Source organism: Stegodyphus dumicola, chromosome 7 (genome assembly GCF_044657685.1).
Source record: "Stegodyphus dumicola isolate Sdum_Otavi_A_Nest chromosome 7, ASM4465768v1".
Lineage (NCBI taxonomy): Eukaryota > Metazoa > Arthropoda > Arachnida > Araneae > Eresidae > Stegodyphus > Stegodyphus dumicola.
In genome coordinates this window covers 194,732,782-194,758,088 of record NC_140774.1, presented here as the reverse complement: position 1 = coordinate 194,758,088, position 25,307 = coordinate 194,732,782, and the positions used below count along the sequence as shown (strand labels likewise).

Here is a 25,307-nt window from a genome sequence, read left to right as displayed (position 1 = left end):
TGAATGGATTCATTTACAGTGGCTTCTCAGATCAGTTTCCGCACTTGTGTTTTAGATACTTACTTCCAAAAATCAGCTAGCAAATATTAAAATCATGTATTTTTTCCTCATAGAGTGTTGTTTACCTCGTTAAATCTACTTGTTTTAAAACATTATGTTTAAATCTATCCCTAAAATAAAATAATTTACTCAAAAAATTTAAAAAAATGAAAATCATTCAGGTTAATTTTAATTAAAAAATCTGAAAATTTTCAGCTTTTTAACGTTTTGTGTGTAGCCTCTTTTTATTAAATATCATGTTCTTCGCACTTAAAACATAAAGTTCAATTCAACAGCAACATCGCAAATAATTTTAAAAGAGCACATTTTTATAATTTCCGATACACAGTATCGCGCGCCGGAGATAAAACTAGTTTTATTTTTTTTTCGTACAGTGTTGCCATTGCTCGCTTTGAAATCGGTGAGTTTCTTAATCAAAAACTCATAAATGCTTTAAAAAGTATGAAGTAGATAATAAGACGAATTCCAGATTAGGGTTTCCGGATCCCCATATTCGGGTGGAAGGTTACGTTACTCAGAATTGGATGACTTTAGATACCGTTGTTTTATCACAATGCGAGAAACATACATACATTTATGTAGATTCTTTATTATTTAATTTCTTTAAATATAACACATGGCGATTGTATCTGATGGCAACAGTTGGAAAAGTGAAACGCTACAAAATGCCGGAACGAAATTATCCATTCTTCTGGACTAATAGCATAAAATATAAGTATTCCATTAACAAAAAAAAATTTAATTATACATATATTATGTATCTTTTAAACATATTTGTTAAAACAAAAAATAAACAACATAATGACATAACAAAGCCCGACACATCGACTTCCGTACTTTTGTCAAAAGCAACGGTAAATTCAACATTTTCTTGTTATCCAGAATTCTGTTTTATTGTTACATTTTCTGCCATTTGAGTTATTCGTGTTTCAGTAGTACGTACAGAAGCCGGTATTATTTGATTTTGGGATAAAATTGTTTGTAGATTTGGCAAATCGCTGAACGATATTTCAACACTTTTAAAAAATATGACTTTTATATACTTGCCATCTGTGGAAGTTTGCATTTGGCAACTACACAATGAGCAATTAACGAAAATACATTCTGTCGCTTTAGGATTGCTTCAAATTGTTTGACAGAAAACGTAACTTGTTTCTTATATCCACTAACACTTCATTTATAACTTCAAATTTCTTATTGAAATTCCGAAATGTGGACTGATGTTTAGTTTGAAAATGTTTCCTTTGTATATTTTAAGTGCTACTTACGACGCTTTAGGGACATAGCCCTCATACAGCACGATTCTTTTGGTGTACGAATCCATATTCATTCGTACATTCCATTTCAGTGTACGAATCCATATTCATTCGTACATTCCATTTTGGTGTACGAATACATATTCATTCGTACATTCCATTTTGGTGTACGAATCCATATTCATTCGTACATTTCATTTTGGTGTACTAATCCATATTCATTCGTACATTCCATTTTGGTGTACGAATCCATATTCATTCGTACATACCATTTTGGTGTACGAATCCATATTCATTCGTACATTCCATTTTGGTGTACGAATCCATATTCATTCGTACATTCCATTTTGGCGTACGAATCCATATTCTTTCGTACATTCCATTTTGGTGTACGAATCCATTTTCATTCGTACATTCCATTTTGGTGTGCGAATCCATATTCATTCGTACATTCCATTTTGATGCACGAATCCATATTCATTCGTACATTCCATTTTGGTACACGAATCCATATTCATTCGTACATTCCATTTTGGTACACGAATCCATATTCATTCGTACATTCCATTTTCGTACACGAATCCATATTCATTCGTACATTCCATTTTGGTGTGCGAATCCATATTCATTCGTACATTCCATTTTGGTACACGAATCTTTATTCATTCGTACATTCCATTTTGGTGCACGAATCCATATTCATTCGTACATTCCATTTTGGTGCACGAATCCATATTCATTCGTACATTCCATTTTGGTGTACGAATCCATATTCATTCGTACATTCCATTTTGGTACACGAATCCATATTCATTCGTACATTCCATTTTGGTGCACGAATCCATATTCATTCGTACATTCCATTTTGGTGCACGAATCCATATTCATTCGTACATTCCATTTTGGTGTACGAATCCATATTCATTCGTACATTCCATTTTGGTGCACGAATCCATATTCATTCGTACATTCCATTTTGGTGCAATCCATATTCATTCGTACATTCCATTTTGGTGTACGAATCCATATTCATTCGTACATTCCATTTTTTAGTGTACGAATCCATATTCATTCGTACATTCCATTTTGGTGTACGAATCCATATTCATTCATTCGAGTCTTGAAAACCATGAACATCAAGCTTTCTTTTTTAGTGGCCATTTTATTAAATATGTAGGCATGAATTATCAAAATAATGAAACAAAGAAAATACAAATTTCCACAATGAAACTAAGAATATGTCGGAAAGTACAGAGTCATCTATAGTGCACGACTTGTGTCAAACTAAATTCTACTTTCGACTAAAATCATGCGGCCCAACACCTGCCGAGTGGGGAAAGTCGCTGAACACTGGTAATTCTGTCCGAAGTTCGAATCCCGCGACTGGGCTGGCTACATGGGTGTTTTCGTGATTGTCCCCATGTGTAACGTGCATGCGAGCCAGTATCTCTTAGAAAGTCAGCCAAGAAGGCATCGCTTTAGGCAGATAATCATCCGGGCTTTGTCGTAATAACATAAACCTAAATCTAGACTAAAATCATACTCGATACTTGTGTATCAGTGCGACGAATCAAACGAAAGGAGGGGAAATGCATCAGGAGTGAGGTGGGTCGATGCATGGAGGGCAGACAGGGTGAGAGATAACTTTGTAGAGTGGTATAGAGTTCCACTGAGAATTATACCGCGTGCCATATGCTGCCGACGCCTATCTAGAACATAGTTTTTTGGTAATAAACTTCAAATGCACAAGCATCCTAAAGCATTTGGGAGCCATTCTGGATTCCAGATGTGATCCTGATAAGAATTCACATTCAAGGAATTTCATCTAATACAGATGTATTTAAATATTCAGTAAAGTTACGACTTATTGACGGCAATATAAATTTAGTAATACAATTCTTTTCACCCTCTCAGCGTTATGGACTTAAAATTTCGTACAGAAGGGTGGTTTTCATAAATATTACACATGAAAATTTCTGACAGCTTTTACGTATTGTATCCGATGTCAGGTAAGGATGTATATCGGAAGGAAAGGAATTAAATTTCACAGTGAAAGAGTTATTTGTTATAATTATAATCAAGAAAATACCATTTATTCGTGACATTTTGAGGAACTTTGAAATTTCAAGGCTAAGCCTGTAATTCTAGAAGGATTAAAGTTGTCCATCAGCACAGATTTACAATCTAGGTTATGGGAAACTGGATACGTAAAATATCTGTGGTTCGCTATTTATCTTATCATTCTGTTAATGTGTTTTTGATGTAATCCTACTCCCACTTAATCTACTGTGGCGAATGGCCCAGCTGGCAGTTAGATAGCTTTCCCGCAAAGTGGGCTTAGGGTTGCCAGAAAGTGGCAAAAAAGGCTGGATTGCTACATCTGGCGCGAAAGCACCCATTTAGCGATATTCGGCTACAAAAGTGGCGTATGACAAAGACGGAAGGAGAACATTCTAGAACTCATTCCTAGCGGTTTTCTCAGGAATATTCTCGAAGGTAAGTTAAAGCTATATATATTCCTACCTGCGTGCAGAGAAAGTTAGTAATAGTGTTTTGAATTCAAAGTTTAGCTTGAGTGCGATTGACTGAGTCGAGAGCTGTACTTTAGTGCTTTGTTGTGAAGCTATTTTCACCGTTATAGCCTGAAGGCTGTGTTGTTGAATGTTTCAGGGTGTTTGTCGTAGTTATTCAATGATTGTAAACGTGTCTTTGGAACTGCCCTATGTAACACTGGCGACTAAATTGTGTTTTGATTCTTCATCAAATGTTGCCATCAGTTTCTCGAAATTAATGAACCCGTAGAGCGCAACACTATACTCTAAAATACTTATTTATGTGCAAATGACTTAAGACGTCATTTGTACGTACCAAAGAGCATGAAGACCCTAATTCTCCACAGTTTGGATAAATTCAAAGAAGGAAGAAATTAATATTATTGCGTTTTCTCTTCTCATACCAGTTGTTACGTTATTTTCTTCCGTCACGTTCGTACGGGGTTCGTAGATTTGGAGTGAATAATGACGACACTTGATGAAGTATCGAAACACACTTTATTTAGCCGATATTAATCAGGACAGTTCCAAAGTCACTTTTTGCAGTCGTCGAAGATCTAAACACGCTGGAACAATCAGCGACACAGCCTTCACACTATCAGGCAAAAACGGTGGAGACAGCTTCCCTGCAAAGCACCAGCGTACAGCTCCCGACTCTGCTCGGTCGTTCTCAGAACTCCATGTACTTTCGAGACTCTCCACGCTACAACTCGCGATGCACTCGAGGACACACAGAGCATGGCTCCCGACTCTTCGGTTCAGTCGTTCCCAGAGCTCAACACGCTCTCTCGACGATGCACTAACCGCAATACACTAAAGACTCTTCGATGCACTCGACGACCCACTCGGAACTCGCTGCGCGGCTGTCAACTCAATCGACTCTGCAGGGATTGACTCGCTAGACGAGACACCAACTCAATACTAACTTGGACTCTAGACGAGACACTCTGACTCGCCCTCTCCACGAGGCACGTTCTCACTAACTGACTGCTGACCAGCAGGGTTTATATAGCTTTCGGCTTGTGTTCGAGAACATTCTGGGTTAAACCGGTAAGAATTCGTTACAGAAGGTTCTCCATCCGCCCATGGGATATTGCCAATTTTTTCGCCAATTGGGCGATTTCTCGCCAAATGTGGCAACCCTGCATTTCCTTGCCACGTTATGGCAACCCTAAAACTGTTTTGCGGGGAAGCCATCTTACCGCGTATGGACATTTCGTAACAATATAAAGCAAAAATACCGTGAAAGTACATTTTCAAGAAATTTCTAAAAGTTAAAATTTTGTAAAAAGGATTTACTTTTATTACCTTTTAATTTTTGTTTCAATTCGAATGCTGTCCATGTTGAAATGTAACTTCAACAACACGTATTGTCATTTTTTAAAGTATCGTGCGTATTAATTTATTCATATGAAATCATGTACCATAGACATAAGAATATTTTTCTTTGTTTTTATATACGTTTCTTAAAGTGTGAAACAAGGCTTTAAAATGAGGATGTACCACACAAGCCGGTCGAAAGGTAATATTCGACACTTCTTTTGAATTGATAGCGGCTGCTTCGTTTTATCTTAATTTAACAGTTGTACAATGTACCATCATTTAATATTACGTGATAAAATTTTAAACTTCTCTTTTGGCAGTAACTATGTGAGACTATATGTAGTTGCAGCTGAAAATGCGAAAAAAAATTAAAATTTAGAAATAACAGATTTTGAGCTTAAATTTTATTAGGCTCTTTATATAAAAATGATAATCGACATTTCTATTTTGCTTGAAAAGTGATCATAGTGTCTATACTAGACATTTATTTGTTTAAGATATGTATCAGTAATTCAAGATTAAAATGCTTCTATACTGATTTTAAAAGGTAGGAAAATATACGAACGCTAAGATACTAACACTTTATAACAAAAGGAGTCAGTCCACATGGACTGTTAATTTCGTTTAGGCATTTGCGTTGAAAACTTTAAAAGATTGCATCACTTTTCATATTGTTGCCACCAAATATTATTGTTCTGTATTATATTTAAAGAAATTAAATAATGAAGAATCTGCATAAATGTATGTATATTTCTCGCATTGTGATAAAACAAAGATACCTAGAGCCAGCAAATTTTGAATAACGTAGTCCTCCAGCCGAACATGGGCACTTGGAAACCCGAATTTCGAATTTGTTTTATTATCTATTTCAAGTTTTGTAAACCTTTAACGAATTTTGGATTAACAAACTCAACGATTTCAAAGCAAGTAATGGCAGCACTGTACGGAGGGGGGGATTCATCTCCAGTGCGCGAGACTGTGTATCGGAAATTCTAAAGAAATGCTCCTTTTAAATTATTTTGCGATATTGCTGTTGAATTGAATTTATATTTTAAGTGCAAAGAACATGATATTTAGTAAATAAAGGTACACACAAAACGTTAAATAAAGCCCCTTTGGGTGTAATATAAAATCGGAAAACTTTCAGAATTTTTGTTTATTTATTTCTTTGTTTTAATTTATAAAATAAACTTATGATAACTGGTCTTTCAATTAAAAGCTTCATCACCAGTTATCATTATGATTTTTTTGTTTATGTTTATAAAATTATTATTTATTTCTTTGTTTTAGTTTATAAAATAAACTTATGATAACTAGTCTTTCAATTAAAAGCTTCATCACCAGTTATCATTATGATTTTTTTTTGTTTATGTTTATAAAATTATTATTTATTTTTTGATTTAGTTTATAAAATAAACTTATGATAACTAGTCTTTCAATTAAAAGCTTCATCGCCAGTTATCATTATGATAATGATTTATTTAAACTGGAGGTAGTCTAAATTCTTCAATACCTTAACTGAAATCTTACACGTGCTACACAAAATAGTGCATTTGGTATTGTTGCCATCGTAAAATTAATGAGTCTTGCATCTATTTGCTAAAATAAAGGCATTAAAATATGTTCACTATTCAGCTAAGTATAAAGAATTAATGACTAAGTCTCGAAAGATGTCGTCTGTTCCTGAATTTAAGATTCATTGTTATTTGATGATCCATTACTCTGCACCGGGACGGTTAATTTGTAATACATCCTAGTGCTTAGCTGAAGATTTATTACTTTAAGATTGTTTCAATGCATGATTTATCTTTCTTTGCAGCTGAGGCGTTCAGGGTGTGTGGTGAAGATGGACAGTGGCTTTGGGGCAATTGGACCAATTACACGCGGTGCTTGGATTTGCTTCAGGGAGAAGAGGTTAGTTATTTCCTTATTTGGTTAATCTTTGGATTATGGTAACTTGGCGATTTTTTGGCGAAAATTTCGCGACCAACCTTGCTACAGCAAACTGCTAATTTTTTTTTTTTTTTTTTTTGGACGCCATTTTGATTTTACAAAATGACAAAAAGCCTTAGCGGCACTTAAACAACTTGAAAATTGTTCATAATTCTAAACATGTTGCATATAGATTTACTATAGGCATAAAAATCTTAACCGAAAGATAAGAACAATATAATTCAATCATTTTTAAAGCCAAAAATGAACAATTGACAAACATATAAGAGTTACAAACATATAAAGAATTTACAAATTCTTTATATATTTTACAAATTCACAAACAATTTACATACCAATTTACCAATTTATAAACCAATTTACAAACCAATTTACCAATTTATAAACCAATTTACAAACCAGTTTACCAATTTATAAATCAATTTACCAATTTATAAACCAATTTACCATTTTACCAATTTACAAACATATAAAGAAACAGAGATCACTGAGCCGAGTAGTAGAGTGGATATATATATATATATAAATATATTTATATACGTGTGGTGCGGCCGATTGCGACCAAAATACGAGGTGCACATCTACATGTTATAGCAGTCCTATATACAAAATTTCAACGTTCTGAAGCTACTCCTTTTTGAGTTATGCGATATGCGTACGTACGTACATACGTTCGCACAGACGCCACAAAAAATTCTCTTCAGAATTCATTTTAAAGCAGTTTTATAATTTTTTGGAGGAAAGGAGTCTTTTATTCTGTTCTTACGTACAGATATTACGCAAAAACATCGTTAAATGTCATTCGATAACCTTCAAAATTGATATTTGGTTAATCTTCGAATTATAGTAATTTGGCGACCAACTATGCTACAACAACTGTTTAGTTTTTTTTTTTTTTTTTTTTTTTTTTTTTTTTTTTTTTTTTTTTTTTTGACGCCATTTTGTTTTTACGAAGTAAAGGCATGTTTTTTTTTTTTTTTACTCAACATTTTTTTTTCCAACAATCTGCTAGCCGATTTACGCTTATGCTAGAACTTTTATGGAACAAAAGTGCTTAATCATGACGAAGATTAGGTGCGAAATTGGGAGAAAGTGCAGAATCGCAAACTGCTTGCCGCGTTTTTAAGAATTGCACATACACGGTATCCATGTACACGTTGATCTATTTTCACTTAAAAAAACATCCCAGAATTGCACAAAAATGGCATTGCGCACACTCTCGACTTTATTCATGTACACTGCTAGTAAGTTCTAGCTAGTAACCTTTATCGCCTTACCAAAATGTCGCCAAACTACCTGTTACCATATTACAAAGATCCTTATTTCTATGTGATATTCTGATCCTTATTCCTTATTTCTATGTTTAGCTAGTTAAAATATGAACGAGAATATTGTTATGGGATGTGAAAACTCTTAACCGAGTGTTAGTTCGTTTTTTGTACCAGAATCTTTAAAGTTACGTGATCTCATTGTGGATATTCATTTGAATTTATCTAGCAGTTAATTTTATTTTTGAAACCAACCTTTCCTATTACTCTGATTTATCAATCCACGCTTTTTTGCCAAAATGTTAATGAGTCAGCGTGTGTAATCGCCACCAAGGAAGACCACTGACCTGCCCTTAGCCTCACAGTGCGTTATCTTCCTGGCAGAAACCATCTACTCTCTGCTCCAGCCTGCTCCGGCAACGCAGCCGAATAGACGGCTAAGAGCCTCATAAAGTCTACATGTAAGCTTGGATATTGTTGTTCAGGGAAAGTATATCCTGTTAGGAACTACTTAAAATTAAGCAAAGAAGCAATCAAATGACTTACGAATCGCTGTTAGAATAGACAGAAACTTGTCTTAGATAAAGTAAAGATAGGAGGACTCTGCCTGAAAAATTAACTGCCGTGGATTTTCTGGACTTGCTGCATGTCTACATGCGGATGCTAATCCTGACACAACTCTCATATATTTATTGGGCTTTTGTAAAGTCGTTGGTCTTGCATGAAGGACAGACGTCACCTATTAAATTATTGCACATAGTAAACTTAAAAAGAAGTTCTACCGCCCAAACGTAATTTAAAACGCAGATTGCTTTCCCATGTGCCAAACTATTTAACTAACAGATTGTATACCTGTTATCAATAAGATAATAAATTCCTGCATAATTTAGTTCTTTGCGCAAATTTAAACTGGAGTTGTTTTACAAATTGAAATATGCATCTACATTTTCTTTCGTAGTACTTGCAGACAGGATAATACATACATAAGTACAAAACTGAATATTAAAATGAAAAACTAACATGATACTGAGTACAGAAATACAGAAAGCTGATCCCTAATAATACCTGCATACATAACACTTAAAAATACATACGTAATACATGAAAACTAAAACTGATGAACATAATACATAAAACTGATCATTAAGTAATGCTATGTAGTCTAAATCCTAGCCAAGTACGAACTGACCTTCATAATACATGCAGAGAATTAATAAATACAGACTTGAGTACGTTAAAGTGAACATAAACAGATAAGTACAGCACCTTACTCAGTAAAACTGATATCTGATTCCAAACATTTGAATATATAATGCTGATATCTAATTACAAAGAAAACCTTACCTAAATAAATTCAATAGTTACTTTTATCACCTTAGAACATGCACATAATTTATAAAAAATCTGATGAGTACACCACATGAATTCCTTGTACGGAATATTAAATTATACGCATTTTTTCTTGCATTTCATTTAAACGTATTGGATTGAATTAAATCTACTTCGCCGACAGCGCATAAACCATAATAAAATAATTGCATTCTTTAAAATTCACTCTAGTGTTTGTTTACCATAGCGACACGCTGGCGCTAGATTCACTTACCAGTATTATATATCCTTTATATTATAACTCAAAATGCACAATATTTATATCATTTAAAGAATTATCTAATCGTTGCGATATGTTCTATTCAAATACTATAATAAAGCTAGAACGACGTATAAAAAAATTAAGCAAACAAAACAAAAACAAACAGATTTTCACAGACAGTTGAGTATTTCTCATTCAATTAATTCAGTTCTCACTTCGCGACAAAGCAAAAATACATAAAAACTCAAAATAGCTGTATTAAAAATTACGAACTAAATTTTAAACACTCATTTTCTCGAAAAAATTCCAGAAAGGATTAAGCATGATTTAATTCGCAATAATGAATGAAGGCGTTATCTTTGTTGTTGCGAAGCTAAGTTTCTCTAGATTGGCAACAAATCCACTATTCTGCTGTTTCAAATGTAAACAAGCAATGACCTCCATAAAACATTTATTAGGGTTAGCGGCACTTAAACAACTTTAAAATTGTCAATAATTCTAAAAATATTGCATACAGATTTACTAAAGGCATAAAAACCTCAACCGAAAGATAAGAACAATATAGTTCAATCCTTTTTAAAGCAAAAAATGTACAATTTACAAACATATAAGAGTAAAGAAACTGAGATCACTGAGCCGGGTAGTAGAGTGTATATATATATAGAAATATATTTATATACGTTTGGTGCTGCCGATTGCAACCAAAATACGAGGTGCACATCTACATGTTATAGCAGACCCCATATACAAAATTTCAACGTTCTGAGGCTACTCGTTTTTGAGTTATGCGAGGTACGCACGTACGTACATATGTTCGTACAGACGCCACGAAAAATTCTTTTCAGAATTCATTTTAAAGCAGTTTTATAATTTTTTTGGAGGAAAAGAGTCTTTTATTCTGTCCTTACGTACAGATATCACGCAAAAACATCGTTAAATTGCATTCGATAGCGGTCAAAATGGATATTTTCGTTGAAATATGCTGCCTGAAACTTTTCGCGATTACAATACTTCCTTTTTACTTTGTAGAGGGAAGTAAAAACATAATTAAGCATGCTAAGCATTATTAAGTCAGCGTGAGTGGATTCAAATAAGTCAGAAAGAAATTAGTATTTAAGGGAAAGTTTTGGAAGGTTAATTCGGAATTAGAGGAGAGCACGTTCCGCCTTGCTTATTTAAACTTTACAACAGTACTTTGTGCACAGGTTTAAAACCCCAAAGCAATAGAAATCATTATATATATACAAAAAAAAAACTTAATAAGACGCAAAAATTAAAAACAAATTTTTTATTCCCGTTCTGCGCTATAGCTGCAGGATTGAAGTAAAATAAATAGGAAAATCTTGGTATGTTTGAGATTCACTTTTTTCGGTTTTATATGAGTTTTAAATTTAAAAGTAGAGGAAATTTGTTTCTTTTTTCGGTTTTTTGATCTCAAATTCACCAGGAGAACGAGACACGTTTTATGAAGCTTTAATTCGTTTTCTCTTGATGAGTTCTGAATTGGTGTGGTGTGGTGTATTTAATTATGGCAAAGCACACTAGGGCTATCTGCCTAAGGGGAGGGATGCCTTTCGTGGAGGACTTTCTAAGGGAAACTGGCTCGTATACACGTTACACATGGGGAAAACCACGAAAACACCCATGCAGCCAGCCCGTTCGCGGGATTCGATCCTCGGACCGAACTACCAGTGTTCAGCGACTTTACCGCTCGGCCGCTGGTGGGCTCTAGTTCTGAATTGGAGTTTCAATAAAGGGAGATTAATTTTTATATTTTGATCATCTTGTATACATTTTCCTTTTTGTATTTTATGAAGCTTTAATTCGTTTTCTCTTGATGAGTTCTGAATTGGAGTTTCAATAAAGGGAGATTAATTTTTATATTTTGATCATCTTGTATACATTTTCCTTTTTGCATTTTTAGTTTTCGAATTTGTACTACTATGATCATTTTTATTTGAATTGTTTAGATATTAGGTATTGTGTTAAACCTCTTATACAAGGATGCAATTATTAATATTGTTGAGGAATTGCCTTGCTTTGACTCCAGTTTACTTTTAACCTTCGATGCTTTAAGTTTATATATACCACTCTTGCCAGAAAAAATATAAGCATCCAGAAAGAAACGAGCTACTACCACGAAACTTGTACGGAATGTATGAGGAGATAAACAAATGATTACAAATTCAGAAGAAAAGATTGTTTTATTAAGACGCTATGGCATGAAAAAGTTACAAATCAGTGAGTAGTATAGCCACCTCTGGCAGATATACAAACCTAGACACACGGTGTGGCATCCAATCAAGTAGGTCACCTATGGCATCATGTTGAAAATCATGCCTTAATCTTTGCAGCTGGGGTAATTCACCAGTATTCTGGTACGGCTGCAGTTGCCTTCCAAGCGTATCCCCAAGCGTGCTCTATTGGCGAGAGGTCTTGTAACCTGGAAGGCGGCAGGAGTACGTTATATCCTTCAACACGTTGTTGTAAGAGTGGCAGAGTTTGTGGACAAGCGTTGTCTTGCTGATAGATAGCACCTGCGCAACTTGATAGCATAGGCAGTACAACCGGCGTTAAAATGTCGTTCACGTAACTGTGAATCGTTCTAGTGCTTTCAAGAAAGACTTAAGGTGATCGCGTGTTTCAACAAATCGCTCCCTGTACTGTCACATCTTGCGTAATAGCCGTATGCCGCTCGATAACAAATGGCGGATGGGACCGCTGGCCTGGCCGCCTCCACCACACGTATGCATTAGTCATCGGCACTAAGATTGAATCGGGATTCATCACTGAAGATAACACTCGCCTCACATCAACCAGTTTCTAACAGGACATGGTCCCTTCTTGACTTACTTGCATCGCTTCAGACGACGCGAAAACGACCATTGCTCATGCGGGTTTGCAGAGGGACCGCTCTCTGCAAACCCGCATGAGCAATAATAACATTAATAACCGCAATAATAACCGCATCATCTTAAACAGCCTTTAGCGGATCACATCCGTGCATGGGCCGAAGCTACTTCGAAAAATTGCTGGGCATTGAAACGCGTAAGAATTTTAAGAATTGGAGGCTCTTCTTCAGCCCACCTGGACACGAATGTCCCCATAGCTCAAACGCATTGAAACGCGGGTGCGATTGCGTTAATATTACACGTAAAACCTCAGACAGGCTGGAATAATTCTCAGCTGCCATCCTCGTCACCATCATAGCCCCCATATATTCTGTACTTGCAGTATAGAGCATATGGGGGCTGAACATATGTTTAAAATAAAATAAACTGTACTTGCAGTACAGTACATAGTTTATTTTATTTTTAGTTAGCTTTTTCTATTCTTTTTTGTTTATACTTATTTCCTTGAACTTTGAATCTTGAATTGCGAACCATGAATTATGTATTGTAATGTATTTGCTATGCTACCAGGATAATTGCAGTAAGGAATATAAAGAAACCGCGCGTAAAGAATATCCGAAGACGATGAGCGGGATTAAAAATATTTTTCAGTTATTCTGTAAGTTTTGACTAATAAAGTTAGTTGTTCGTTCAAAAAATGGCGAGATTTCTTTAAAACTTCATTACGGTATTTTGCTTTATTTTATGTATTATTTTTACTGTTTTCCTTTATTTTATTTATGTATTATTTTATTTTTTAGTATTTTTAGTATTGCTATTTAGTATTTTGCCTTATTTTATGTGTTATTTTTACTGTTTTATCAGTCACTCTGTTAATTGCTCATATATTACTCACTAGTCATTTATTGTTCACGTTGTGGATGCCTTTTGTAACCATCTATCTATAACTCTGTAGATGTGTAACTAAAATTGTTTTCCTCACCCGCAATGCACCCTTATTCCATCATTGCACCATTGACTTGCCTAGCATTTGTTTGCACCGCCCCCAGCACTCATCTTGAGCACTATATGCATCAAAGTGTGTTATGCGGACCAAGTTAATTCCGTCAGCGGGGCTATCTGGCTGAAATGCTAACTGTCCCAGTGGATCGGTTGTCTCGTTGTCGGTAAAAAGAAAGAAAATAGTTCACACTCCAGTTTGCCCGAGTTCGGCAAAAATCCAATCGACACTGCCTATGAGTCGTCTTAAGGCCAGTTTACATCTGTCAAAGCTGCTCGTAGCGAGCCGCTCGTCCGGGCATTTCGAACCGAGTGAACGGACTTGTACTCTGGACGCCAACAACATATACCAACCAACGTCAGACAGACATCTCCGAATGGTTCCCCTTGACACCACCGGATGCCTGGAAGGTGGCAATTCTCGTCGAATCGATGGTAGCGACGTTTTGGTGCGGTAATGGCCGCTTTTATTATTGTGCGATCCTCGCGAACATTTTTGTTCCTGGGACGCCCTGACCCTCAGGGACGGAAGACTATCCCTTCAGTGATCCGGTGTCCACTGAAAACATCATGGCAAATAATCACGAACGAAAACATCGCGGAGAAGACAACGCTAGGTGAAAACGTCGTCATATGACGTCATATGGCAAACTTTGTTTGGTCATATAGCAAACTTTGTTTGGTCATATGGCAAACTTTGTTTGGTCATATAGCAAACTTTGTTTGGTCATATGGCAAACTTTGTTTGGTCATATGGCAAACTTTGTTTGGTCATATGGCAAACTTTGTTTGATCATATGGCATATAGCAAACTTTGTTTGGTCATATGGCAAACTTTGTTTGGTCATATGGCAAACGTCGTTTGGTCATATGGCAAACTTTGTTTGGTCATATAGCAAACTTTGTTTGGTCATATGGCAAACTTTGTTTGGTCATATAGCAAACTTTGTTTGGTCATATGGCAAACTTTGTTTGGTCATATAGCAAACTTTGTTTGGTCATATGGCAAACTTTGTTTGGTCATATGGCAAACTTTGTTTGGTCATATGGCAAACTTTGGTCATATAGCAAACTTTGTTTGGTCATATGGCAAACTTTGTTTGGTCATATGGCAAACGTCGTTTGGTCATATGGCAAACTTTGTTTGGTCATATGGCAAACGTCGTTTGGGTCGTATGGCAAACTTTGTTTTGCAAGGTGGACCGGGCTGCGCCCTAACAAAACATCGTGGTAGAAAAGAAAGCAAGGAGAAAACATCTCAGTTCTGAAACATCGCGATACAAGACTTCGTTATCAAAAATAAAGCGGCTTAGAAAAATCGTCCTCGAAAATATCGGAGTAAGAAATAAAACACCTACAAATTATCGCATGAAGATAACGTCGCATACATGCGTTTTCAAGATTTAAAAATATGCATATTCGCAAATTGGTTTGTGAGCGAAATGAGGAATGTTTCTACTTTTATATTGAAGGTGATTATGGAATTTGAACTATTTTTATTGCAGAAATCATTTTCCCATGGTCCCTTATAACACATATACCAAATTTCATCAAACTTCGATGAGTGGAATAGGTTCTAGAGGGGTCTGAATAGCGTCATTTTAATTATAACCACCTGTACTTAAAATTCCTCATGTGTAATATAAACTCTAGCAGTTTAGAATATACTCCATGATGGTATCCTGTCGTTTCACTGTATTCTCATAATGGGGGGGGGGGTATTTATAACTTGGCCCATATTTTTAGAGTTAAAAACTTTGAACTCCCCTACTTTTTTTTTTCGATTGAACACTTAACTTTCCAATGAGTCACTGTAACTTCCACTGCAAGCTTTTAATAGTACAACAACACTTTGATGACATCCGATTGGATTTCATTAGACCTTCTCTCAGCATTAACTCTTTTGACATTTTAAGCTAAATCCTAAGCTCAATTTGTTCAATTTTTATTATGTGCACAGTAAATATCTTTTATTTGATTTTATTCCGGTACCTAATTTCCAACCTTGACATTTTCTTTTCTGTTTGCTCTCTAATTGATTCACGCACATTTTCTGCTTTTCCATGTCTCAGACTTTTGTTATTTTCTTTGTTTTTGATCAAATTGGATCAACGAGCTCCCAAGAATTATTTGCTGTGAATTTTCTTTCTTTCTATTAATTGCTAAATGGTTTTCCCATTGGATAATGTTCCCTTAATGGGCTAATAATTATCTTAGATTTACTTGCGAAGGATGTTAACATTAACTCCCCTTTTCGTAATTTCACTTTTCTAAAGCTCTTTTTTTTTTTTTTTTTTTTTTTTTTTTTTTTTTTTTTTTTTCAAATAAGTGTCATTTCCATGAGATGTGGGAAGAGTCATAAATTGTTTGAAGCAGAATCCTGAAATGTTCTCGTATCTCTCGAATTCTTTAAACACTAGAACAAAAAGATGAAAATATATATATATATATACTTTAAGTTAAAAAATTTGAAGTATAACAAAATCTGAAATACGCATTTCATTAAAAATAAATTTTAAAAAATATTTTTAAAAAAAAGTTTTCAAATTTTATATTATACGCAAAAGGGCGCTTTTTTTAACGTTTTGTGTGTTACCTTTATTCATTAAATATGAAGCTCTCCGCGCTTTAAACACATAGAATTCAATTCAACAGCAATATCACAAAATATTTAAAAACATTCTTTTTAGAATTTCCGGTACACAGTCTCGCGCGCTGGAGATAAAAATGCTTCTCTGTACTGTATTGACATTCTTCGCTTTGAAATCGTTGAGTCCGTTAATCAAAAATTCGTTAAAGTTTTATAAACTTTGAAATAGATAATAAAACAAATTCGAAATTCAAAATTCGTATTTTCACGTGCCCATGTTCAGTTGGAGGACTACGTTATTGAAAATTGGATGGCTCCAGATATTGTTAATTTTTATAGTGCAAGAAACATTAATGAAGATTCCGCATTATTGATTTTTTTTTAAGTATAATACATTGCAGTAATATTTTGTGGCAACGGTCAAAAGTGAATAAACGCAGAAATTGAAATGACGCAAAGTGCCGTTTTGAGACTAACAGCACTCTGTGTCTAACGCCCCTTTGGGCTAAAAATGAAGAACGTTATCTTCAAAAACACATCTTTACTTGTTAAGAATACCTCAAATTTAGTAAATGACGCAGAAAATTAAAAATCATGCGACAATAAAGATCATTTTTACTTCCTTGTACGAAGTATAAAGGAAGTATTGTAATCGCGAAAAGTTTCAGGCAGCATATTTCAACGAAAATATCCATTTTGACCGCTTTCGAATGCAATTTAACGATGTTTTTGCGTGATATCTGTACGTTAGGACAGAATAAAAGACTCTTTTCCTGCAACAAAATTATAAAACTGCTTTAAAATGAATTCTGAAGAGAAATTTTCGTGGCGTCTATACGAACGTTTGTACGTACGTACGAGTACCTCGAATAACTCAAAAACGAGTACCCTCAGAACGTTTAAATTTTGTATATAGGGCTGCTATAACATGTAGATGTGCACCTCGTATTTTGGTTGCAATCGGCCGCCTCAAAAGTATATAAATATATTTATATATGTATCCACTTTGTTACCCGCCACAGTGATCTCAGTTTCTTTACTCTTATATGTTTGTAAATTGTACATTTTTTTGCTTTAAAAAGGATTGAATTATGTTGTTCTTATCTTCCGTTTAAGGTTTTTATTTATGCCTTTCGAAATTCTGGAAGCAATATTTGTACAATTATCAACAATTAAGAGTTGTTTAAGTGCGGTTAAGTTTTAAATAACATGGCAGATATATTTGTTTACATTTGAAACAGCAGAATTGCAGATTTGTTGCCAATCTAAAGAGACTAAGCTTCGCAAGAACAAAAATAACGCCTTCATTTATTATTGCGAATTAAATCATGCTTAATCCTTTCTGGAATTTTTTCGAGGAAATAAGTGTTTAAGATTTACGTCGTAATTTTTAATATAGATGAGTTTTTAAGTATTTTTGCCTTGTCACGAAGTGAGAACTGAATTAATTGAATGATAAATTTAGTTCGAAATTCAGTTCAGAATATGGGAATCACAGCTGCCACAAAATGATGTACTTGTCATCCAGATTGATTAAAGTGTAACAACCGCGTTCTGTAGGACTGATGAATGTGACCCAATTCAACCTTTTTGTGTAGAACTGATAAATGTTACCAAGCACTTAAAAAGTTTCTGTCTGTTTTAATTAAGTTATCTTTAAAATGATTTATATGAATTATTGTTATTGATTAGTAACAAAAATGAGCTTTAGTTCAGAAGGGCTGTTAATATTGTTTTCGAATTTTGCTTTGGTTCACTATAAAAGTCTGTACACGTTTCAAATTGTTGCCATCAAATATTAGAGCCCTGCATTATATTAAAAAAATTAAATAATGAAGAATGTGTATAAATGCATGTATGTTTCTCTCACTGTGAAAAAACAATGGTACCGAGAGACATCAAATTTTGAACAAAATAGTCCTCCACTCGAATATCGGCATCTGGAAGCCCAAATAAAACATTTTTATCTCCAGCCGACGCGAATGTGTATCAAAAATTCTAGAGATATGCTCTTTTTAAATATTTTGCGATATTGCTGTTGAATTAGATTTTATGGTTAAAAAGCGAAGAACATTGTAGAGTTGCGCGCCTCCAACCTGCACGCAACCAAGAGGTGACTGTTGAAACTTGAAAATAGACAGAGTCTTGCTAAGGGTTTAAGTCCCTTTTTATTCAACTTAAGAAATTACAATTGCGTGCTCTTGACGCTCACAAATTACGCCGACCCGGCGGTAAAATAAAAATAAGAACCTGAAAAGAAATAATAACAAGACTCTAACTACGAGGCTCTCTAAACGTAACTAACCTCATCGCGTTTTACAATACCGTTGCTAATTCAGCAAACTTTGAATATCACGTTGAACAATTAACAATTCTCCGAGGGAAGCACACAGGCCGAAACGCGGGGTTCTTCAATTTCTGGCTAACTACCTCCGCGCTTGTGAAGTAAGAACAGCACACCTCGAACTCGTTTCCTTTCTATTTAACTCAGAATACTTCCGCTGATAATTTGAATCCTTGCGCGTTCTACTAAAATTTACATACTCTGGCATTGGCAGTTCCAGGGGAAAGTAAGGCTTGACAGGAAAGATAGTTTAAACTTAAAATAAATGTTAGTTAAAATAAATATAAACCCTACAACATGATATTTATTAAATAAAAATAACATACAACACGTTAACTAAACGCCCCTTTGGGCGTAATATAAAGTCTGTGAGCTTTCACATTTCTTTCTATTATTATTACTGGTTATTAAGAATTACACAGTCTGCCATATAATACATAAAATTTGCAATTCAAACCACAATATTTGGCTGAAATGGGAATAAAATAAATACACAGTAAAATTACGAAATAAAATGCATTAAATAAATAAACAAATAAACTCAAACAATATGCAACACTCCAAATATACATAAATCATACATAGAATGAAAACACCTTATATACAGATATGTAAGATATAACGAAATACGATGTCTGCTTTAAAAAGATAATTGGCGTCCTCGAAATTAATGATTCTAGATTTTATGTTCTTCCCATAAATTCATCTGTTTTCCCAAATTTGAGATCTTTCCATGTTACGTAACGCTTAATGAAGTTACCTCTTGTCCAATCAATAGTTAAACCAAAACTTTTTGACTCTTCTTCCTTTGAATTGCGGACGACCCTTTTCGCTTACGCTTTCCTCCTGAGAAGACGCTCGTCATCCAAGCTGCTGCTTACTTGCCTAAGATGACGTCGTACTTTAAAACGCGTGTACATGGAAATTATTGTATTCAACAACCAGGATTGAAAAAATATCTTATCTACAGAAATATGATCTGATGTGAATTAGCCTGCAATAAATTTATGCTCCGAAAAGGCCATACCTGAAAGATTTTGGTTTATGCATTCATCCTTACAACTACGCAGTAAAGTGTCTTCGGATGCCAGAAATTAAAGTACCGGGTTCCTTCATCTACGCATTAAAACATGACATACAAATTACATAAATTAGAACAATATAATGTAAGACACAATAACACGCCGAATAAATACTGATTCAGAAGTCAAGCAACAAAAATCAGCGTTATATTGTGGTTTAATTTACGTTGACCAAACTAAGAGAGTCTTAAAATTTCGCGTCAAGGAACATGAGGCATATGTTAGAAAAAAGGAAACACAGAAGTCTTCTGTTGCTCAACATTGTTGGTCCGAAAATCACACTTTCAATTTTTTTGCTGCCAGAATTATTCAAAAAACATCTTCCATTGGAGAACTGGATTTTCTAGAGGCATTTCACATTCATAAAAATCTTTCTGTTCTAGTTAACGATCCTAATTCCAATCCCAATTTGCCTTCGGGCTTTAAAGAAATTATGTTTTAGTTCTGGTTTCACCAACAGATGGCGCCACTTGCTTATTCTTGTCCAGGCTTTCTTATCTTATCTAATCATTATTTCCTTTCTTGTTCATTTGCGGTTTCGCAGCTGAGGATGGTGGTTCGGTCAAAATTTTATAAATATAACGCTGATTTTTGTTGCTTGACTTCTGAACAATATAATGTATCAAAAACTCCTATTTAATTTACTGTACGTATAATGCCAATTCAGCCATTATATTAATTTGTAATACACATTTATTACAGCCGTCCAGACGGTATGCTGGAGGACCAGGGGTTTCTACTGCGGAAGGGCACGGGTTCTAATCCCCGAGAAGTTATGGATGTTTGTAATGTATAGTGGCTCGATGAAAAATTGTTGCCAAACCCATATTTCTAAAAGAATGAAACTATTCAAAATGAAGCGATTTCATCAAAAATCCATCAACAACAATAAAAAAGGAAAATTGTTGCCAAAATCACATTTTTAAAGATGTGAGAAGTGTACTCGGAAGCTTCATTTAAAAAAAAATTCTTAAAAATACAAAATATAATTTTTCCAAAATTCTTTTGTAAAAGCAGTCGCAAGGATGAAAGTTTAACGTGTCCAAAAATCAAAGAAAAATAAACTGTACATTTTTAAAAATAAACTTTTTAAAAAAATATCCCGTTGAAAAGGTGTTAAGCTCCCTTTGTTAAATAAATTCTTATTTAATGGATTTATTGAAACACGAAATTTATTTTAAGTTCGTAAAATAGCTAAGTGCCTACGTTTCATGACGATGTGAAAATGGAGTGTGTAGAGTAAAATCTCGCTTTCCTATAGCCCATTATGTCTCAAAATGACGCGACTTCGTCACAAAACATAAAATTTAAAAAAAAAATTCGAATTCGAATTTTTTTTTAAATTTTATGTTTTGTGACGAATTCGAATTTCGAAAAAATCGCTTCGAAATGCACTGGCTATTGTCTAGATGCACCTATGTACCAAATTTCGTAGCCGTGGGTCTATTAGCTTACGTACAGCGCGAACTAAAGACATACTGACACACACACATACAGACTCTTTCTTTTATTATATGTACAGAAGATTAAGTAATAAATGAATAGGAGTGTAAGTTTTCTGCATGCGTTTGGGATTCGAATCTAGTATAGTGCAAGATAAATGGGAAGACGATGAAACTTAGAATAATTCTTGAATAAGAATTTTCAGTATGAATTTAAACACCCAAAAAAAAGAAATCAATGTTCACATCCCCCCCCCGAAAAAAAGAGAAAAAAGTAGAAAAGAAATGGAACGGAATGAAACGAACTTGAATGATGATCAGGATAGCAACAAAAAGTTAACAAATAAAAGAAGGAACAGCAATTTACGGATGCTGTAACATGTAATGAAAAGGAAATCTAACCTGACTATTCCCAAGTCCATTCTCGGGACATCTGGGTCGCCTGGGACGTTAATGATTTACCGCTTCTGACGTGCGCCAATTGGAGGAAATAGTTCGGTACCTTCCTTGTGAAGAACACATTTCTGTTCATAAACTAAGCACTTTTTCCACTTGTCATGAAGTGAAGATAGTGCATATACATATATAAACACATATACATAGACACGTATCTATACCTTTATATAGACATATCGATAGACGATTTTAATTTTTTTCTACATTTGAAGGGTAAGTTTTTATTTATTAAAGATTCTTTTTAGATTAGAAAAATCTTTTTAAACTGGAAAATATTTTTAATGATTTTACTTTGCGTTTTTGCCATTTTCCTTCGCCAATTTGATAAATGAAACACCATTTATAGTGAACCAAAACAAAATGGCAAAACGAAATTAATAATTCTTCTGGGCAAAATACCCTTTTCAGGTAAAAAAAATTAATAAATAAATGGGCAGTTCTATATCTCCCGTTCTACTGGGCAAATTAAGCAAATTTGGTACAATTCTGATATACGCCCTAATTTCACCAAATGTGGCGATACGTGTTCTGCGCTGGTTTTTGGCGCGATTGCGTGTTGTATGGGAACCCTGTTGACGTTGAAAAATCTTTCGCTGGAGTTCGTTGATTCGCGTCATGCTTTGTGTCTGAGAAGCTAGGAGGGAAAGATATAATGGTTAAAGTTGTTGAATTGAAGTTCGGAAAAAGACGTCGTGGCCATCCTGTTGAGGGGCAATGGATATTTGGAGGTGTGGAAAGAGGGTATGGGAGATTATTTTTAGTGCCTGTGCGTGATAGAAGTAGGGATTTGTGATTATTTGTGAACCATAGTATGAATTTTCTGGATAGTGTGTCTGGCTGTCATATGAATACGATAGTGATTACGTGGTGGCATGTTAAAGGCGCTATGAAGTTGGTATTTCTGCTGTTCGAAAAAGCATTAATGGTAAGTGCATTGTATTTTATTCTGGTTCTTATTTTGTAGAATGTTATGTTCATTTTTTTAGTATGAATTTCTGTAGTTATTGTTGTTTTTTTTGAATTGTTTGAAATTTATTTTAGTTATTTTGTTGATTAGTGCGTACCGTCTAAATTGTGCAATTCGTAGATGTTTTTTAAAGTTGAAACAGAACGCTGTGTACATGGTATTCTTTGAAATTTATTGCTGTTATGTTAATTTATTAAAGAAAGGTGTGCGTAGTTCGTAGATTTGTTCTTCGCCTAGATTGTGCCATTCGTAGATGTTTTTTTAAGTTAAAATATATCGCTGTGTACATAGATTTTTGTCAAATAATTTTGGTTAGAAACTTCACGGTTTTGCTATCTAAATTTTTTGTTTTTGTTTCGGACTTTTAGCTTAAATCGTGTGTTCAAAACGTGGTTTTGCATCCGCGAAAACCGTGTTTTTGGAGACATTTTAGGCTTAAAGTTCCAAATGTATGCCAAAAAAATTAGATAGCAATATGGCAGCGTGGAGTTTCTCGGCAAAAATATTTGGCGACTTGAGGGCGCATATCAGAGTAGTTCCGCAAATTTAATTCGAGTTTTCAAAAGCGCGATCTAGGATATGTATTAGATTTATATGTAGCATTATTGTAACTTAGATATTTTGACACAAAACTCGGACTTTTTCTGAAATGACATGCAGAATTTTATTCCATACTTCTATTTTACGACTCAAGTTATGCTTAAATACTAAATTTCGTAAAATCTGGTGAGAAATATGCTGAGAAAATTAAAAATTTATCTTTGCGCACTTTTTTCAATCTGCGCTAAGAATAATTCACTCAGCGGTATTCTTAATTTGTAATAACCTATTTTTCTTTCCCCTCTTCTTACTGCTCAGGAGCGGGGAAAAAAATGTGAAACGTTCATTCTTTCAAATAATTTTAACAAGTGCGTAAAGCACATTTGGTGTTATTATCGCTTATAAAAAGGATGCCAAATTACAGAACGTGCCAATATGTAAATTCACATATATCTTTGGAAATTTTGAACAAAAAAAACTCTTAATTTGTTTGCAGATATGCCTAGAAATACGTTCACTTTAAGATGATGGTAAAATTTTGATAGGTTAAAATTCAAAACTGTTTTTTGAAAAATTTAAAAGAATTACTAAATTTTACTGAATATGTAAATTACATATTCAGAATATTCAGGATTACTTTCTGAATATGTAAATTCACATATATCTTTGGAAATTCTGAACAAAAGAACTCTTAATTTTTTGGCAGATATGCCTAGAAATACGTTCACTTTAAGATGATGGTAAAATTTTGATAGGTTAAAATTCAAAACTGTTTTTTGAAAAATTTAAAAGAATTACTGAAAACTACAAATGTTAAAAACAAATCGGAAAATAGTTGCTTTTTTTTTTTTTTTTTTTTTTTTTTTTTCTTGCATTGAACCTAAATTTTGAATTGTAAAAGAAGGAATCGAGTAAGTTTAAATAAAAAAAGGGATATTAATGAATATATGCAACATTCATTTAACAGAGGGGTTCAAATTTTGACAGCTGATTTTTACAATACTTGACACTTTGGTGTAATCATACTCATAAAATAGAAATATGGAAAAAACCTCGGTATGTCATTTGAGAAAAAGTCTGATTTTCTGTCAGAATACCTATGTTAAGATAAATATTATATATAAATCTAATATATATCCTAAGTCGCGCTTTCGAGACATGAAAACTACAAGTTAAATTTCGTTAATCAGCCCCATAGAAAGGGGAGATACAGAGCTCCCCCCCTTTTTTTGCGTGAATGCAAGATGTACACTGCGAAAAAAAGGAGGGGACACAGTTCTACGCCTCTCGTTTTACTGGGCCGATTGATGAAATTAAAATTGCGTTTTTCAAGTCTTGAAAATAAGATTTAGGATATATATTAGATTTATATATAGCGTTGTTCTAACATAGGTATTTTGACACAAAATGGGACTTTTTCTGAAATACCATACCAATTTTTTTTCCATATTTCTATTCTATGATTCAAATTATGCCTAAATATTAAATTTTGTGAAATTTGGTGTAAAATTTACATATTTATCTTGACAACTTTTTATCAGAATGATTCACTCGGCGAACTTTTAATATATGGCAACCCATTTTCCTTTCTCTTCTGCTGTGAAGGACCGGGAAAAAAATCACATTGTTCCTAACTTTTTACATTATACATGAGAAGAAAAAAATCACATTGTTCTCCTTTCAAATAGCCCACCAGCGGCCGAGCGGTAAAGTCGCTGAACACTGGTAGTTCGGTTCGAGCATTCTTGGAAAAAAATTTTGAGTTAAAAAAAAAATGCCTTTACTTCGTGAAAACAAAATGGCGTCCAAAAAAAAAAAAAAAAAAACTAGCAGGTTGCTGTAGCAGAGTTGGTTGCCAAAAAATCGCCAAGTTACCATAATCCAAATATTAACCCATAAATGTTTACAGTTGAAAAGTAAGCTTGCATTTGTACTCTGATTTTAATTCTAAAAAATTATTTTAGTGTTTTTGATTAAATTATTGTATTGAAATATAATATTTGTATTTCATTGTGTTTTTCATAAATATGTT

General features: G+C 34.1%; 1 protein-coding gene across 1 annotated transcript in view; it reads left to right on the top strand.

Annotated features, from left to right (window-relative positions):
- LOC118202472 (corticotropin-releasing hormone receptor 2-like) overlaps positions 1–25,307 on the top strand; it is a 438,714-nt gene that overhangs the window by 274,875 nt on the left and 138,532 nt on the right. The window contains exon 3 of the mRNA XM_085821190.1: positions 7,011–7,105. Coding sequence (XP_085677316.1) covers positions 7,011–7,105 — 95 coding nt within the window. The remainder of the gene's footprint in view (positions 1–7,010; positions 7,106–25,307) is intronic.